We start from the raw sequence: 19,175 nt of genomic DNA, 5'->3' as shown, positions 1-19,175 counted from the left end.
GAGAAGGGGACGACAGAGGATGAGATGGCTGGATGGCATCATTGACTCGATGGACATGAGTCTCAGTAAACTCCGGGAGTTGGTGATGGACAGGGAGGCCTGGCGTGCTGCGATTCATGGGGTTGCAAAGAGTCGGACACGACTGAGCGACTGATCTGATCTGATCTGATCTGATGCAGATGACACCACCCTTATGGCAGAAAGTGAAGAAGAGCTAAAGAGTCTCTTGAGGAAAGTGAAAGAGGAGAGTGAAAAAGTTGACTTAAAGCGCAACATTCAGAAAACTAAGATCATGGCATCCAGTCCCATTACTTCATGGCAAATAGATGGGGAAACAGTGGAAACAGTGGCTGACTTCATTTTTCTGGGCTCCAAAATCACTGCAGATGGTTACTGCAGCCATGAAATTAAAAGATGCTTACTCCTTGGAAGGAAAGTTATGACCAACCTAGACAGCATATTAAAAAGCAGAGACATTACTTTGCCAACAAAGGTCCATCTAGTCAAGACTATGGTTTTTCCAGTGGTCATGTATGGATGTGAGAGTTGGACTATAAAGAAAGCTGAGTGCCGAAAAATTGATGCTTTTGAACTGTGGTGTTGGAGAAGACTCTTGAGAGTCCCTTGGACTGCAAGGAGATCCAACCAGTCCATCCTAAAGGAGATCAGTCCTGAGTGTTCATTGGAAAGACTATGTTGAAGCTGAAACTCCAATACTTTGGCCGCCTGATGCGGAGAGCTGACTCATTTGAAAAGACCCTGATGCTGGAAAAGATTGAGGGCAGGAGGAGAGGGAGACGACAGAGGATGAGATGGTTGGATGGCATCACCAACTTGATGGACATGGGTTTGGGTAAACTCTGGGAGTTGGTGATGGACAGGGAGGCCTGGCGTGCTGCGGTTCATAGGGTCGCAAAGAGTCAGACATGACTGAGCGACTGAACTGAACTGAACTGAAAAGTTGAGAATTGTTTTTTTTAAAAAAAGACTGGCCTGCAGCAGTCATATTTGATTCAGGGGGTTCCTACATCCCTTTGCCTTCGGCCCCTTCCCCTCTCCTGTCTTCGCCTTTAGCCTCTCATCACCTGCTCTGTCCCCTTTGTTCCTCTGTCTCCCCCCTCAGCCCTGCAGACACTCTTCTGCCTTTTCCGGACCTCTCCAACTGCCCCCCAAGCCCCCATTGGGTCTGGTGAGGGGGGTGATCCTGTAGGACCAGACACCATGAACAGCTCAACAAGCCCCTTCCCCATCACGGGACTCAATTTACCAGCTACAAAATGACACGGAGAGACTCCAGGACCGTCTGGGTCTTGCTCTCTCTTGTCAGGTGGCTGTGCTTTTCCAAGGGGCCCTAAAAAGGGGGCCTATTTTCATTTCCTGGTTTAGCTCAACTTTGGTGCCGCCACTCTGAAATTTCTTCCTTACCTTCCACCCCAGCACCTCTGGATCACTGCCTGGGAAAACAGAACGGAGGAGATCAGAGAGATTGAGAAAGAGATTGGTTGATTTAGAAGAATAAGAAAGCAGAGCGCGGCCTTAGGACAGCAGCTCTTGGCGTGTTTCCTTTCCTGTCTGCGCGCCTCTCAGATTATAGGGATCTGTGAGGGGGCAGTGACCACAGCTCTTCTGGGTTGTGTACCCACCTAGGGTTATGCTTATTTTTGTCTTTCCAGTCTGCTGTCTTTGACGTACAGCTGTACCATTTGTCAGCTGGTTTATGTGTTCTTTGCCCACTTCTCCCAGAGAAGTCATTCTGCCCTTGGATCTCACAGAGGACGACGCCAGGCATCAGTGACGGTGGGAAAGGAGGGAGGCAGGGCTGGGTGTACAGACCCTCCGCTGGGATGACAGGGCCCCCCGCCCCTCAGCCAGGCCTGGGCTAGAGACCCCTGCTGTCCTGTGACCAACCCTCCCAGGGCTCCCGAGACAGAGGACACAGACCTAATCTATCCACTTAGAATAAAATGTCAGAGCAGGAAAGGAGCTCGGGGTCACTGGGTGACATGCAGGGGGCTGGGAGGAGTGACTAGGTCACAGCTTCGGGGTGTGAGCCCTGGACAGGTGCTGCTTCCACACCCCAGACCTGTGCGGCTACGATGGGAAACGAGGCCTGATGGTCCTGGCTGGAAGAGCCGGCAGTGGGGTTGCTGAGTGCTCCGTCAGGACACAGGCTTTGAACCCTGGCATTGCCTCTTCCCGGCTGTGTGACCTTGGGTGGGTTCCCTCCCAGATTCCTCATCTGTTCACAAGTGACCCAGACAGGTCCCACCTGATGAGGCTTGCCTTCTCATACTCAGTGTCTGTCTGGAGACTCAGAAGAGCTACTTCATTTTACTTTCAGAGAACATCCTCCTCTGGGTTCTATTTTCTGCTTATGTTGAGTAGCCTCTCACAGATGCTCTAGAACTCTGACTCGTCTTTATTTTCCATTGTGCTGGGTGTTCGCTGCGGCACGCGGGCTTCTCTAGCTGTGGCGCGTGGGCTTTGTTGCCCTGAGGCATGTGGGATCTCAGTTTCTAGTGCAAGTGGAAGCGTTAGTTGCTCAGCAGTGTCTGACTCTCTGGGACCCCATGGACTGTAGCCCACTACAGGCTCCTCTGGTCCAGGGAATTCTCCAGACGAGAATACGGGAGCAAGGACTTCCCTGGTGGTCCAGTGGCTAAGACTCCAAGCTCGCAATGCAGGATACCTGGGTTCAATCCCTGGTCAGGGAAGTAGATCCCATATGCTGCAACTAAGACCAGGTACAGCCAAATAAATAAATAAAAAAGAATACTGGAGTGGGCTGCCATTCCCTTCTCAAGGGGATCTTCCCAACCCAGGGACTAAACCAATCAAACCCACGTCCCCTGCATTGGAAGGCAGATTCTTTATCCCGGACCACCAGGGAAGTCCCCTGGACTTGTCTTTCTTAATATGACCTGTTGGTACCAAAGCATTCGCAAGGAGCAAGTGGCCCAGCCCAGATGAGTTGGAGAGAGAGCTCTGGTGGCCTCACTGAATCAGGAGGTCCATGAACCTAAGGCCATTTGCTGTCCTGGAGTTGGCAGGAGGGGCAGGGGTGGGGTGCCTCCCTGTTTAGAGAGGTCTTCCCATGCATTCCACTTTTTATCCCAAAGGAAAATATTGGCACTTGAGATTCATGGTTTATTTTGCATATAATAGTAGCCAGTGTTTTTAAGGATGATTTAATTTCTCCTTGTAATTCCTTCAGCTTCTTTTTAGTGTCTCTGACTTTCTCCAGCCTTGCTGGGTGGTGCTGGTGGTAGGGAAGTGGGGGATCATTGGAACCAGAGTAGTGAGACCCACTCACTGCCTTGTCATCTGCTCCATGGAGCTGAGGCAGCCTGACTCATAACACGGGCTTATACCACAGATGCTGCCCCCAGTCCCCAGAACAGAACGGCACTGCCTCAAGCCCCAGAATGATCCTTAGTTCTCCTGCTCCTGCCCTGAAACCTCTGGAAGCAGCTGAAGAAAACCCAATGTCAGGGGGCTTCCCTGGCGGTCCGGTGATTAAGAATCTGCCTACCAATGCAAGGGACACCAATTGGAAGATCCGTGGTCTGGGAAGATCCCGCATGCCACAGGGCAACTAAGCCCATGTGCCACAACTACTGAGTCCACACTCTGTTGCCCATGAGCTGCAACTACTGAGCCTGTGTGCTGCCCCACTGAACCCCCATGCCCCAGAGCCTGTGCTGCACAACAGAAGAAGCCACTGCAGTGAGAGCCCTTGAGCTTCAACTAGAGAATAGCCCGCACTTGCCGCAACTAGAAAAAGCCCACTCCTATCAACAAAGACCCCGTGCAGCCAAAAATAAAAAATTAATCTAAGAAACAATACTATGTATAAAAACAAAAAACCAAAAACAACATCACTGCAAAAATTCACACAGAAAATAGGAGGAGACCAAAATGTACAATGTTAAAAAAACTTCACTACAGATATATATATTGAGAAAGAGGAGAATAAGTGCTGGAAAAGCCAGAAGCAGGAGTCCATAAACTATGGTCCGCAGGCCAGGTCTGATGTTAGCTAAGGATGGCGTTTACATTTTCAAGGAAAATATTTTGTGACACATGATATTTTATGCAACTCAAATTTCAGTGTCCGGAAATAAACTTTGAGACACAGCCATGCTCATTCATTTATACATCTATTACCAATGTCTACTTCCCTGCTGCAGAGGTGGGTAGTTCTAACAGAAGACACGGCCCACAAACTTAAAATATTTACTATCTGGTCCTTTGCAGAAACAAATTGATGACTCTTAACCTCAAACTAAAGTGGAATACTGTTCTATTGTAGATCCATTTGTTTCAAATCCATAGTGAAAGTTCTCAGTCATGTCCAATCCACCAGGCTCCTCTGTCCATGGAATTTTCCATGTAAAGGATACTAGATTGATTGATTTGATTGAAGTCGCTCAGTCGTGTCCTACTCTTTGCGACCCCATGGACTGTAGCCTACCAGGCTCCTCTGTCCATAGGATTTTCCAGGCAATAGTACTAGAGTGGATTGCCATTTCCTTCTCCAGCAGATCTTCCTGACCCAGGGATCGAACCTGGGTCTCCCGCATTGTAGACAGACGCTTTACCATCTGAGCCACGAGTGGGGTGCCATTTCCTACTCTAAGGCATCTTCCTGACCCAGGGGTCAAACCTGCGTCTCTTGTGTCTCCTGCATTAGCAGGCAGATTCTTTATCCCTAGCACCACCCTTCAAATCCCATAACAATTTCAAATTATAGGGACTTCCATGGTGGCCCAATGGTTAGGACTCTGCACTTCCATTGCAAGGGGCAGGGGTTCAATCCCTGGTCAGGGAACTAAGATCTTGCATCATATGCAGCGAGGCCAAAAGATATTTTAAAATAAATAAACAGAAATAAAACTTGAATACTTAAAAAATTTTAATGGAAATCAATAGTGAGAGCAGAATCTATTTTCTAGAACTTATTAAATCAAATCAATCACCAGTTAGTAAAATGAGGTGTGGGGGATTCTTTTGAGCAGTGATATTTTACAGACAGAACCCACTCTTGTTGACCAGCTGTTTTAGCTCCTGATGTTGTTCCCTCTGACTGTGTTACCCCCTCCCTCTTTCCCAGCCATCCAAGCCCCCATCTCTAGTGTAATTCTGGACTCTGATCTCTCTCTCTCTGACCCCAACCCAATTTTGAAACCCAGTCTAATGTTGTCTAAAATACACTTCTTGGATCTATCCCTTCCTTTCCATGCCCTCTGCCTACACTTCGGTTCCAGCCTCTTTGCTGTTTGCTTGGACCAGTGAGGTCACCTCCCTGCCAACAGTCCTTTCTTACCTGTCCAGTTGGCCCTGCCAACCACTGCCCAAGTGACCTTAGAGAGCCTCTTTGATGCTTCCCTGCTCATGCCCGTGAACAAAGTCCACACTGGCCACTTTGCCCACCTCCAGACTCATCCGAGTGAAAAGCAGCCACCACATCACATGTGTCATCCCATCCGTTGTGCAGATGGGCAGGGAAGGGACCAGGGCAGCCCTCTGAGCTGGACATAAGCCAGGGGGGTGGGAATCACCTTGGAAAATAGAGTGGAAGCCCAAAGGGAAAGTGGTTCACTCTGCACAAACACTGCTTCGACTTTCACTGATGCCGAGTTTGCCTGTTAAGTACCATCTCGATACCTTTGAGGTCACTGGGGTCTACTTGGAGTTCATGCTTATGATCAGACCTGTGTTGATTCTAGCTGCCACCTGGTACATTTTGCCGTCCTCACTTTGTGCAGAGGAATGAGCTGACAGATGGGGACACGAGTACTTGGGCGGTGGGGAAGCTCAGCAGGAGGGCTGGGGTGGCAACACTGAATAATCAGAAGACAGCGTTCATCAGTGAGCCCATCGTTTCAGGCATAACTAGAGTATGGGCTTTGGGACTTAGTGATGTGCAGAGAGTGGTGAGCTACTGCGTGTGTGGGTCCCTAGCTCCTCATACTTCCCAGGCTTTGTGGGAAGAGCGGCTTTCTCCAAAATCCATGGTGTTTTTTTAAGTTTGTCTTTTTTTTTCCAATGTGGACCATTTTAAAAAATTTATTTGTAATTGGAATGTAATTGTTTTATAATATTGTATTGGTTTCTGCTATACAACATGAATCAGCTTTAAGTATACATATTGATGTGGACCATTTTTAAAGTCTTTATTGAATTTATTACAATATTCCTTCTTATTTTATGTGTTTTGGTTTTTGGGCTTCGAGACATGTAGGACCTTATTTCCCTGACCAGGGATCGAACACACATGCTCTGCATTGGAATGAGAAGCTTTTAACCACTAGACTACCGGGGAAGTCCCCAAAACCCATGATTTTAAAATATGAGCAACCATCTCTTATGTCTCCTGTTTACTGGCAGGCGGGTTCTTTACCACTAGCGCCCCCTGGAGTATTCACTAAAACTAGCTGCAGGTTGAACAGGGTGACCTGATTTGGTGGGCCTGGCTCACCTGGGCCAGGGGAAGCATCTCCAGCCAGTTTGGGAGGCCTTGTGCTTCTGGGCTGTCGTCACTGTTCCCAGGTGGGGCTCCTGGTGAGTCAGCAGACGAGGTGACTCATGGATCAGTCTCAGGGACTAGCAGTTGGCAGTGACCAGGCAAGTTCCGAGACAGACTTCATTAGGAGGCGGTAAAGAAGGTGTTGCTTCCTAGGGTTGGGTGGGAAGCAGTCATTGACTTCTTGGGTAATGAAATTTGTTCCTCTTAGCACAGGGGTTCTTATGTTTGGGGGCTTCCTAAGGAAAACAGACCATCAGCATATCTCAGGGTAGAGAATATCACCACCAAATCCTAAGCCTTGGGATCTTCCCAGGATAACATCTTGCTCGTCCTTGGGGGGATATCAAAGGCTTGGAGATATTCAGCTTCAGGAGCCTCCTCCAAGAGCTCCTTGAGGGTCAGGGACCTCAGTCAGAATGAAAAGGGACCCCTTCTCTATAGGCTGCTACTGCTGCTGAGTCGCTTCAGTCATGTCTGACTCTGTGTGACCCCATAGATGGCAGCCCACCAGGCTCCACCGTCCCTGGGATTCTCCAGGCAAGAGCACTGGAGTGGGTTGCCATTTCCTTCTCCAATGCATGAAAGTGAAAAGTGAAAGTGAAGTTGCTCAATCCTGTCCGACTCTTAGTGACCCCATGGACTGTAGCCCACCAGGCTCCTCCACCCATGAGATTTTCCAGGCAAGAGTACTGGAGTGGGGTGCCATTGCCTAGTGGCTAACAAAGTGGGGCCAGGCCTCCCACCCTCTGCCTACACCCAGAAGAGGTCTCACTGACCTCATTCTTAGAACCCTCCTAAGCCATCCCAAGGGCTTCCCTGGTGGCTCAGACAGTAAAGCATCTGCCTGCAGTGCAGGATACCCGGGTTCGATCCCTGGGTCTGGAGAAGGAAAGGAAATGGCAACCCACTCCAGTATTCTTGCCTGGAAAATCCCATGGATGGAGCCTGGTAGGTTACAGTCCATGGGGTTGCAAAGAGTCGGACACGACTGAGTGACTTCACTTCACTTCAAGTCATCCCAGCTTCTTATCCTACATAATGGAGAGAGAAGGGAGCTCAGACACCCACACCAGCATGTCCTGCCTAGAAGGGAGAGAAATGGAGCTGGGTGTGCATATGCCAGTGGCCATCTGGTATAAGCACAGTGTCAGAAGCCTGGCTGTCCCCTCCACCCACGTCAGTCAAGTGTTACGTGGAAGGTCAGCCCCAGGTGGACCCTCCCACCCTGTAGCCCAACATTGTGCAATAGTTTTCAGAGGTAAGAACATTCTGCAACTCATAATACATTTAGACAGTACATGACATCAAGTCCGCCCTCCACACCTTGCCCGTGGCAGACTTTACTCACTGATCACAGAGACCAGAGCTAGTATAGTGGAGGCAGGAAGGAGAAGGGCCCTGCCCTCATCAGCTTGTGTTACCAGCTCGCCCACAGCCACTGAAAAACAGCCGTAGAATTAGATCAGAAATGTGAGAGGGTAACTATTAACAAATTATAACAGAAAACTAGAGATTTAAAGTAAAGAATGCAGGGGTTTCCCTGTCTATCTAGTGGTTACGACTCTGTGCTTCTGCTCTCTGCGCTTCTGCCGTAGGGGGTGTGGATTCAATCCCTGATCAGGGAACTAATATCCCACCAGCTGTGTGACACAGTCAAAAAGTAAAAAATAAAGAATGCAAACAAAATTAGAAGAAAGGTAAGAACAAATGAAAACAAAGAATGGGAAATGGCAGCCCAAACTTTAAAAATAAAAATTAAAGGTTAGATTTAGGTTAAAATTATGCAAAATGATAAAAGTTACAATTATAAAAAGGAGTGACTTTTTTTTAAGTCACCTAAAAGATTAGAAAAATGGAAGATAATAGGGAAATACATTTTAAAGGGATTACAAAAGGTTAATGACCCTCTGGGGAACTTTTACAATCTTTCTACAAGTATAAAATTATCTCAAAAAATTAACATAAAAGTGAAACACCAACATGAATCTAGAGTGAAAATTCAAAGTAAAAAAATGAAACAATGTAAGGATTTAAATAAATATATGTACAATAAATCAATGCAATAAATATATACAGTAAATAAATGAATAATACAATAAATAAATACATATAAATAAATGTTTATTTAGATATGTTTTATTACATGTATTTTAATACATATATGCATTACGTGTCTTTATATGTATATATGTAATAAATAAAATAAACATGTAAAATAAATCAAAACACAGCTGAGATTTTAAAAGAATTTTTTACATCTTTAAATTTTAAAGGATTAAAATTATAAAAGTTTAAAGGCAGGAAGTAAAAGCAACTAGAACAGGGGAGTTTCAAATATGATAAATATAAAGTAGAAAATGAATTATGAGATAATTAGATAATTTAAAAGGAAGATGTCAAAGTAAAAAAAGACTCAAGTTACAGAGATAACAATGTAAAACCTAGAATAATCCACCAGAGTAGCATGAATGAACCAAAGCAAAAGGGCATACTCAAAAATTCAGAAATTCAAGCTTATGAGTTATTTTAAGATAAAGAATAAAATATTCTTAGTAAAGACGAGGGCAGGGCATTCCCTGGCAGTCCAATGGTTGGGACTCTGAGCTCTCATTGCTGGGGGCCGGGGTTCAATCCCTGGTCTAGATACTAAGGTCCTGTAAGCCATGGGGCACAGAACAAAAAGCCAGTGTGGACAGAGTATGATTAAATGGTAGTTTCTGATCCAGGAACACAGCCATCTCTCCATCTGTCAGGGCCACTTTGCTTCGTTTCATCAGCGTCATGCAGTTTTCTGCACACAGGCCTCTTGCCTCCTAAGTTTATCTGTAGGTATTTTGCTCTTTTTGTTGCAATGGTAAAACGGATTGCTTCCTTAGTTTCTCTTTCTGATCTTTCATTGTTAGTGTATAGGAATGCAAGACTAAGAAGAACAGTACAGGGAACTCTGCTTAATGCACTGTGGTGACCTGAATGGGAAGGAAGACCAAAAGGGTGGGGATAAGTGTATATTTATAACTGATTCACCTTGCTGTATAGTAGTAACTAACACAACATCATAAATCAACTGTATTCCAATAAAAATTGATTTTAAGAAATTGTTTCTGGTGGGCTTTGTTGAGCTGAAGCTGAGTCTAGGCTAGGGCTTTTGGGGGAGGACATGCATTGCTGCTCCTTAGCCCCAGATTCACACTGCGCCCTGTTAGGGACTTAGCCCAGCCCTCGGAATGCACACATAAGGTTTCTGAAGGGATCCAATGAGATGAGTGGAAGCCCCACTCTGACCCCTAGTGGGGCCACCTGGCTCAGAGCTGGGGCATCAGAACACTTGGGTGTGATTCAGCAATCACATTGTTTCTCTGCACCTCCTTTTCCTTACTGGCACTGCCCAGCCAATGCCTTCCCTCTCTGTAAAAAACAAAAACAGAAAACCATCAAAGTACTGGTCAGCAGCATTTACTCTATCATGAAGTAGAAAGAGCATTGGGCATAGAAACAAATCAGGCCCCTTGAACCTGCCCAGCCGGTGGTTTTGGATATGAACTGATGTGCTGTTGGTGAATGAAAAGTGCACACATGCATGTTAATAACGCTTCAGCAGAGATACCCCTCCACAGATGAGGTTGGGTACTCTAATTGTTGGAGAAGGGAAACGAGAGGCAGAAATCTACCTTCCATGAAGTGGGGAGGGGCACTTCTGTCTCCCTGTCCCCCCTCCCCTCGCCCCAGCACTTAGCCTGAGCACAGCATCCAGCCCTCGCTTCCCATCTTCTTTCCCCAGGTGGGCCTTGAACCAGGATGGCTGAGCCCCGCCAGGAGTTCGACGTGATGGAAGATCATGCTCAGGGGGACTACACCCTGCAAGACCAGGAGGGTGACATGGACCCCGGCCTGAAAGGTTAGTGCACAGCCCTGCCTACGGGGCCAGGCACCCTGGGGATCACAGCCAGCCCTACTGCTTTGGAAAGAGCTGGCAGGAAGGGTTTGCATCCTGATTTTTAAAGGAGTTTTAAATACTTTATTATTTTAGATTATCCATAGATTTGAAACCTCATTCATTTGAATGAGCCCACAGAACTCAAAATGTGAGGCTATTTGAAAATCTGCCTTTGCAAAGGAGAGTTTGCCAAATGCATAGATGTATTGTGACAAAGACTGCAGGGGGCTTGTCCATCTAGTTAATACAAGGGCAATCTATTGAGTCTTTAGGCACATCCATGAACCTATAAATCAGCAGAATTCATTAGCATGCAAAATACATAAGTTTAGGGCCTTCCCTGGTGGTCCAGTGGCTAAAACTCCTTGGTCCCAGTGCAGAGGGCCTGAGTTCGATCCCTGGTCAGGGAACTAGACCCCACATGCACAACTAAGACCTGGCACAGCCAAATAAATAAATAAACATAAATAAATATATATTTTAAAATGCATGACTTTATACATTATTTTTTTTTCTCTTCCTTAATAGGCGTGTAAGGTCCCTATTTGGCCAGAGTTGATTAGTTCTGGGTTTCCTATTGTTGAACCTATAGTACTAAACCGGATCAACTTCTAGATGTTCTATAATATAGCCTTTTGGCTAAATTGGCTTGGCCTCTTCTCTGCCTCTCATCCCCACCTAGTTCGGGAGCCCCGTGGGGCACACAGAGCCCTCTTTCCAGCTCCGAATGCCAATCCCCATGTTGGTGCCAGGAGCAGCAGGCTGGCCCACGGAGCACTGGGTTGTGCTGCCAGGAGCCCTTCTCCCCACAGTGTCCCTGGTGGCCAGTGCTCCCTGGAGCAGCCCTCAGAGCAGGGTAAGAGAGACTAGGTCCCTGTCCTCCACACCCATTTCTAAGCAGACAAAATGGCTGTCTACTTTTCTCTTTAAATGCTGCAAGTAATAAAAACACTTTGCAGCCTGGGGTGTGGGGTGGCGGATGGGAGTGCTGGAGTTCCAAGGTGGGAGGGAACCTCTTCCAGGTACATCCATCGGAGAAGGGTCCCTGGAAGAGGCAGGGTCACCAGGAGGAGCCCTGGGTTGGGGAAGCATGCAGAGCCATCATTCCCATCTTGGAGATGTTTCAGGACTCACTGGGGACCCTTGTTTCAAAGGCTAACTTCTCTGTACCTGTTTAGGCAGAGAACACACTGGAGGCAGAACTTGGGAATCAGACAAAAGGGCTCCAAGTTAGGGGAGTTGAGGGAAGGCATGGACTGTCCTGGGAACTCAGAGGCTGCCCTCTGGCCTTCTTGGGAGCCCCCAGCCTGAAGCTCTGGGTGAGGGGTGTACCAGGGTGGGCGGTGGGGAGGAATGCCTGCTCCACCTAGGGGTCCCAATTGGCCCAAACCTCCCTTCCTGGTGTCAGGAACCAAATGGTGGCAAGAATTACTTTCTGACCTCTCCCAGGCCGAAGCCTGACTCAGGCCAGAGCCGCTACTTTTCAGCTCTCCGTGGAGGGTTGGGGGCAGCTGGGCCCTGGGATCTCCCTCAGCTGAGGACCTAAGCCCACTGTCTCTTCTGCCTCATTAGCAGTATTGCTGCTTTCACTTTCAAGTGTCCTGATTTGGGTGGTAAAGAATATAATTACTTACGGGGCTTCCTGGGTGGCTCAGTGGTAAAGAATCTGCCTGCCAGTGCAGGAGACACAGGTTCGATCCCTGGGTCAGGAAGATCCCCTGGAGGAGGAAATGGCAACCCCCTCCGGTATTCTTGCCTGGGAAATGCCACGGACAGAGGAGCCTGACAGGCTCCAGTCGATCACGACTGAGCACAAGCACGAGCGCCCTGCGTATAACGGGGCTTGCTTAAAAGGACGACACAGGCATTTTTGTAGAGCTCTAAACAGCTGGCAAAGGGCTTCGGCCAACAACGTCTCAGGCACTGCTCACAGTAACCAGTGAGGACAGAGGTTACCCTCCCTAGTTTACAGATGACGATCTCCTCTCTGAGGTCACGGGGCCAGTATAGCCTTTCACTCTACACCAGCTGTTTCTGCCTCTGGTCACTCTCAGCCAAGTCCCCCTGGAACTTCAGTTCCTGAAGTCTTCACGTGTGCTAAGTCACCTTCAGTAGTGTCCAATTCTTTGTGATCCCATGGACTGTAGTCCACCAGGTTCCTCTATCCATGGAGTTCTCCAGGCAAGAATACAGGAGTGGGTTACCATTTCCTTCTCCAGGGAGTCTTCCTGACCCAAGGACTCAACTTGTGTCTCTTACATCTCCTGCATCGGCAAGCGGGTGCTTTACCACTAGCGTGGGAGAGCATCCAACTTAGGATCCTAACATACTGAATTCTGCCCCAGGTGAATTAATTGTGCCAGTGAAAAATGATGCTCTGTTTAGGGTGACCTGGTTTAATAAGTTTAAAAATATGTATTATGTTGAAACAAATGTACCATAATAATGTAGGATGTTAATAACTAGGGAAACTGGCAATGGGGTATCCTCTGTTCTCTCTTTGCAATTTTTCTGTAAATCTAATAATTCAATTTATAAAGTAAGAACAAGTTTACCAAGTTATTTTGTGCCTTAGAGGTGCTTAAAGTACAGTTGCTGAAATTCCTCAGTTCTTTTAACATAAAATGTCATTGGAAGTTCTGTGCTAAAACAGATATATGTGTAAATATATAATATATACATGCAGATTTTAAGTTGCTAACCTTTTTGTCACTGCTGTGAAAGTGTTTGAAGATAGTCTAAACAAACTTACTCAAACAATATACTTGCCAAGAAAGCAAGTGATACCTAAGAGATTTTCAGAGTTCTCCTCAAATTTGTTCTTGCTACTAAGGATTTAGAAGGAATTATTTTTATATGGAGAGTGAAAGGTGTGACTTGACAGAAGGTGCACTTTACAAGCAACATTTCAGATAGGTGACAGAGACTTTTTTGAATAATGACAAGAAACCACATGTAAAATACTAGAACAGAGAGCATCTGAGTAGATGCTAAAAGTTGGAATAGGATTAGGTGGAGCCAAAGAGAGCTGCAAAGTGGGTGAAAGTTGGTTAACTAATAAAACAGAGCACCCGTGTGAATTAAAAGGTGTTAATGAGTTGACTTGTTAGATCTTCCAACTAAGACAGTCAGAAGAGGCCTCTTCCACCTTTCCTCCCACCATACAAAAAATTCAACGTGGATAATGTGGATGATCACAGTGGCAGGCTGGGGATGGACTGGGGGAGGGGTGTTTGGGGGGCAAATGCTTGAGGCACCATCACACCTGTAGGCTCCTGTGCTTTGGCAGTTGAGGCTGGTGGGTAATAAGACCCAGCAGACAACACCAAAACTGCCATGAGATACCACTTCATATTTACGAAGATGGCTATAATTTAAAAAATGGAAAATGCCAAGTGTTGGTGAGGATGTGGAGAAATTGGACCCCTTGTGTATTGCAGGCAGGAGTGTTAATGATGCAGCAGCTGTGGCAAACAGTTTGGTGGTTTTCTAAAAAATTGCACGTAGAACTACCACACGATCCAGCGATTTCAGTCCTAAGGATATATGCAAAAGGATCGAAACGAGGAACTAGAACAGATATTTGTACACCATTGTTCATAGCAGCATTATTCAAAATAGCCAAAAGGCTGGAACAATCCAAGTGTCCATCAACAGATGAACGGATAAACAAAAGATGGTGGTATATCATCATATTTCATCATATACATATGATGAAATGTTATTCAACCAGGAAAAGAAATGACACTGTGACAGATGCTACATGGACGGATCCTGAGAATATTATGCTTTGCGAAATAAGCCAGATATAAAAGGACAAATGTTGTACAGTTTTATAGGGTATCTAGAAGAGGCAAATTCATAGAGACAAAAAGTAGATAGAGGCTGCCAGGGGTTGGGAGGGAGGGAGAGAGAGTTATTGCTTAATAGGTACAGAGTTTTGTTGGGGAAGATGAAAAAAGGTTTAGATATAGATAGTGGTGATGGTTACACAGCGTGGTGAATGTATTTAATGCCACTGAATTGTGGTTAAAGTGATAGATGTGAAGTTGTGATTTTATACCGATAAAAGAATCTCAGCTCACACACACACACAAAAAGGCCCAGCAGACAGTCTGCGGATGATTCCTCACCATGTGTCCAAAGCCTGCTTGAGGGAGTTGGCAGGTTTTCCCAAGCTTCAGGACCAGAAGCTTCTTTAGAATCAGTCCTTCTTTGGCTGGATCAGTGCAGCTAGGGTGGGTGTTCAGGGATGGCGTTCCAGCAGAGGGTTCGAGGTGTCTGACCCCAAAGTGTGCTGGAACACCACTTGCCTCTTTTCACCTCTGGGGTCTGCCTCGGGCAGAGCCGGTTCCCTGTCCTCTACTCCAGGGCTCCCCAACCCCACCCCACCCCCTCCCCTGTCAGGTAGCGTGGCTTTTGCTGAGTCCATTCGAGGTCCCCTGGCTTTGGAGTCTGGTCGGGCAGTTTTCCCGTAAATAGTGATGACTGACATTTCAGGTATGACAAGGTTTGTTGGGCAGGACTGGGAGACGCAGCCCAGTGTCCGGTTAGAAGTAGGTCCCATGTCTGCCCTGAGCTAATTTCTCTGCAGAGGAAGCAGTTCGATTTCTGAGTGTTTTCCCAGGCGTTTACTTGTCATGAATTCATGGCCATGATCTCTCGTGAACCTCTCCAGTAAGGAAAGATAAAGCCCCAAGTTTACTTGTGGCTTAGCTCTCTGGTGTCTGCTGCCCATTTGTCAATATCAGAGCCTTTGTCTCAGTTGGAACCACAAGCTAATTAAAAGGCAATTTCTCTTCTTGCCCCAGAACAGGTAAACGTCACATGCCTTTTTCCTGATGACCCTGGTGTGGGGGCCCAGTTGTGGGGTGGGGGTGGGGTTGGTCCCCTTCTTGGTATTATCACGAGACCACAGTCCATCCATCTGGGGTCTATACTGGGTGATTTCGGCTCCAAAAGACACTGCCCCCCAGTTCCTCTGAAGTCGAAATTGGGGCGGAGGGAGGCAGCCATTCTGAGGGGTTCATTGTGTATGTTCCAGAGTCTCCCCTGCAGACCCCGGCCGATGATGGATCTGAGGAACCAGGCTCTGAAACCTCTGATGCTAAGAGCACTCCGACGGCGGAAGGTGGGGCCCCCCTTTTCTCACGGCTTCATTCAAACAGCTCCTTCCATGCTCCAACCTGTGCTTAGCCATGCTTTGAGCTCATACATGCCAGCTCATACGTGCCACCCTTCCTGGCTGCACTTGCTGCTGCCCCTGGCTGAGAGATATGCCCACTCAGTGCTTTGCGGATGGGGCTTGGGCCCCAAGTGTTGTGGGAGCCATGCTCTGTCTTCATGCCTTGCTCGCTAGTGCCAGGGATGGGCAGCTTCATCATGTGTGAGCTTCAAGACAGCCACACTTGAACAGGCTGGGATTGTGGCAGAGCAGGGCCTGATGTCAGCTCCACAAAGCCCCTGCTGCTTGTCCATTGTCCTCTCCACACTTCTCCCATGAGCCACCAGGTCCCCGAGCAGTGGTTTGGTTCAGGAAAGGGTAGGTCAGCGCACATCTCCAAGCTCACACTTTGGGACTGCTCTTGGTTTAGTATCCTTCATTTCTTGAGCTGGGCCTGGGCCTCTGGACTTTGGCCATGGTGTTAGCTCCAGCGCATCTTTTCTAACCTGTCTTCTGTAGACATTCAGTATCTAGGTTATTATTATAAAGCTTCTGATGTATTTCCTGAGGTGTTCCTTGGACCGTCTTCTCTTACTTTCCATCCATATCAGTCAAGACTATGTTTGAGGAACTTCCCTAGTGGTCCAGTTGTAAAAATTCTGCCTGCCAATGCAGGGAACACGGGTTCGATCCCTGGTCCGGGAAGACCATTCCCGCATGGGAATGCGGGACAACTAAGCCTGTGTGCCACAAGTACTGAAGCCTCCACACTTCAGGGCCCATGAGCCACAACAAGAGAAGCTGCCATAATGAGAACCCCGTGCACTGCAATTAGAGAGTAGCCCTGGCTCACAGCAACTAGAAAAAGCCCTCGTGCATCAAGGAAGACCCAGCACAGCCAAAGAAAAAAAAAAGACTACATTTGATCACAGGTAACAGAAAGCCCAACTCACTGTGGCATATATATGAAGAGGTTTATTTGTCTCACATAATAAAACATCTGGACTCGAGTAGCAGCTCCTCAGTGTCATCAGTGCTCTCTGTCTTTATCTTCTGCCATCTTTAATGGCTGGATTATTGCCTCACGGTTACAGAATGACTGCTGCACCTCCAGGCATCACATCTATCTACAAAACAAGAAGAAAGTAGCAAAGCAAAGTGACCGAAAGAGCCCGGAAACCAAACATGTTCCCTTTTTATTAGGAAAGAAAGAGTTTTTCTACATACCCCACCTGACCAACTTCCATTTATGTCTCATTGGCAGGAACTGGGTTTTCTGATGCTCTCTGGCTGTAAGGCAGGCTAAAACATTGAGTATTGTGCCTTTCAGCTTCCTTCATAGGAAAAATCAAGGGAGAGGGGCATTGAGAATGGCTTTTGAGTAACTAGTCTGCAGAGTATGCCCCTCCATCTCTCCATCCTCCCCAAGGTTCTAGTCGCAGCACTTCCCTGGGCCCTGCCCATGACTTTGGTGAGAACCTGGCCCCAGCATCTCCCCAGGCGTCCACCTTTAGATGAATTCAGAAAGTGGCTGTCAAGTTCCTTGCCAGTTGATGGTATAAGGATATAGTGGATGTGGCCCTTCCCCTTCTTCCCCTCCCCACCACCTCCAAGGTTCTCAGCCTCCTAGTGAAGAGAAAATCAGACCAAATGCTCCTTGCTCTCCTTCTTAGAGCCAGTGATGCAAGACATAGCCTGCTGATCCTGTTCAGACAGTTTTACAGGTTGCCTAGTGCCCTGAGAAAGTCCTAAAGCACTCATGCCAAATTTTAAGCCAGCCTTCCAAATCTACTTTATTCTGGAAGAATCTTCCTACCACGTCTTGCTACATTCTGGATCCTGTCCGTGTGAGGGTCCCAAGAGCTTCAGCTCTCATGGCTTGGGGAATGGCGGGGAGCTGCTGGGGTGGAGCTCTGCCAGGCTGCTCCCGAGACAACCACAACAAAAAGGACTCCAATTGACGAACCTGACTCAGGCTCTTGGAAAGCGTTTAAAGCTGACACCTCCTCCTGTTTGCCCAGAATGGTTTGGTAGTATGCCAGTGCATTTGCTCAGGGAGGAATGCCGATCTGGAAGCATTCACCTTGATAAGAGACTGACAGCAACTCCTGGTGGTGAATCTTTCCCTCTTTGCTCTGAAGGTGGATCCATCTTGTCGGCCTGTTGTCAAGCACCTGACCTCAGACAGAGCCGGCCTGTTCATTGCCACCCGGGGGGTCTGTGCTTTATAACCAAGGGTCATGGGCTCCAGGAGACAGGGGAATTAATGTTGTTGTTCAGTCGCTCAGTCGTGTCTGACTGTCTGCGACCACATGGACTGCAGCAGGCCAGGCTTCCCTGTCCTTCATCTCCTAGAGCTTGCTCAGACTCATGTTCATCGAGTCAGTGATGCCATCTAACCATCTCATCCTTCTCCTCCTGCCTTCAATCTTTCCCAGCATCAGAGTCTTTTCTAATGAGTTGACTCTTTGCATCAGGTGGACAAAGTATTGGAGCTTCAGTTTCAGCATAAATCTTTCCAATTAATATTCAGGGTTGATTTCCTTTAGGATTGACTGGTTTGATCTCCTTGCTGTCCAAAGGACTCTCAAGAGTCTTCTCCAACACCAACAGTTCAAAAGCATCAATTCATCGGTGCTCAGCCTTCTTTGTGGTCCAACTCTCACATCCATACTTGACTACTGGGGGATTAGAACTGGAAGAAAACTTGGAGGTCAAGGCACCTTCCATTTTGCAGATGAGGAAACTGAGACCCTAAGAGGACAAAGGACTTGCCCAAAGCCGGGCTCCCAGCAGAACCGTAGCCTCCAGCCCTGACTGCAGAGTTTGCCTTCTCCTGTTCTGCACTGCTGTAAGGATCAAACATCTGTGACCACTCACCTGATTTTCAACGTTTCTTCCTTAAAAATATTGGCGACCAGAAGTCCCTTTCGCTGCAGTGTTTAGAGGGGGGCTGTTCTGGCTTTCCTGGTAGAGGGCTTGGTTGTCTCATAAGCTGTTGCCTCTTGGACAGAGTATTCATGTTTTCCTGGGGAGATTTCAAGCGGGAGCACGCCTCTGGGCCCTGCCTTGTGGGGTTGCTTTTTTGCATGTGGCTGAGTCCCCTTCCTGCCTCCGCATTCCTGCACCTTTGCATCCCCAAAGAGCGCAAGGTGAGGGGCGTGGAACGGCCCGTCCCAGCCCCTAAGGTGGTTTCCACTTCTGGCCGTTTCCAGATGCGACAGCACCCTTAGTGGATGAGGGAGCCCCTGGTGAGCAGGCGGCCGCTCAGGCCCCCGCGGAGATCCCAGAAGGAACCGCAGGTGAGGGTGGCTCTGGGGGCTGGGTGCCGGGCTCCCCAGCTGTAGGATGGGAGTGCGTGGGGTTCCGCCCGTCTCCAAATGAGGTGGGAATGCGGGTGGATGCCAGCCTCCCGAAATCTCGGGTTGTTCTGAGCTTGATGTCCTGTTGCCTCCATCGCTGCCTGCCCATCTCCTGGAGGATAGAGAACCTTCTGGATTCCTTCCAGCCTCTCCTCTCCTTGTCTTAGCTCCAGAGAGTTCTTGGAG

The 19,175-nt window shown here is 47.7% G+C and overlaps 1 protein-coding gene across 12 annotated transcripts in view; it reads left to right on the top strand.

The window, feature by feature from the left end:
- The first annotated feature begins 10,310 nt into the window (after nucleotides 1-10,310).
- MAPT (microtubule-associated protein tau) overlaps nucleotides 10,311-19,175 on the top strand; it is a 54,000-nt gene continuing 45,135 nt past the window's right edge. For 7 of the 12 annotated variants that reach the window (XM_010832392.1, XM_010832387.1, XM_010832386.1 and 4 more), the window contains exons 1-3: nucleotides 10,311-10,424; nucleotides 15,508-15,594; nucleotides 18,843-18,929. In XM_010832392.1, the coding sequence (XP_010830694.1) occupies nucleotides 10,325-10,424; nucleotides 15,508-15,594; nucleotides 18,843-18,929 (274 nt within the window). In that variant the 5' untranslated portion in view covers nucleotides 10,311-10,324. The remainder of the gene's footprint in view (nucleotides 10,425-15,507; nucleotides 15,595-18,842; nucleotides 18,930-19,175) is intronic. The other 5 variants (XM_010832390.1, XM_010832388.1, XM_010832383.1 and 2 more) reach the window with 2 other exon arrangements.

Source organism: Bison bison, unplaced genomic scaffold (genome assembly GCF_000754665.1).
Source record: "Bison bison bison isolate TAMUID 2011002044 unplaced genomic scaffold, Bison_UMD1.0 scf7180017861046, whole genome shotgun sequence".
NCBI classification, from domain to species: Eukaryota; Metazoa; Chordata; class Mammalia; order Artiodactyla; family Bovidae; genus Bison; species Bison bison.
The sequence above is the reverse complement of the archived record's forward strand: the minus strand, read 5'-3'. Positions and strand labels throughout refer to the sequence as shown.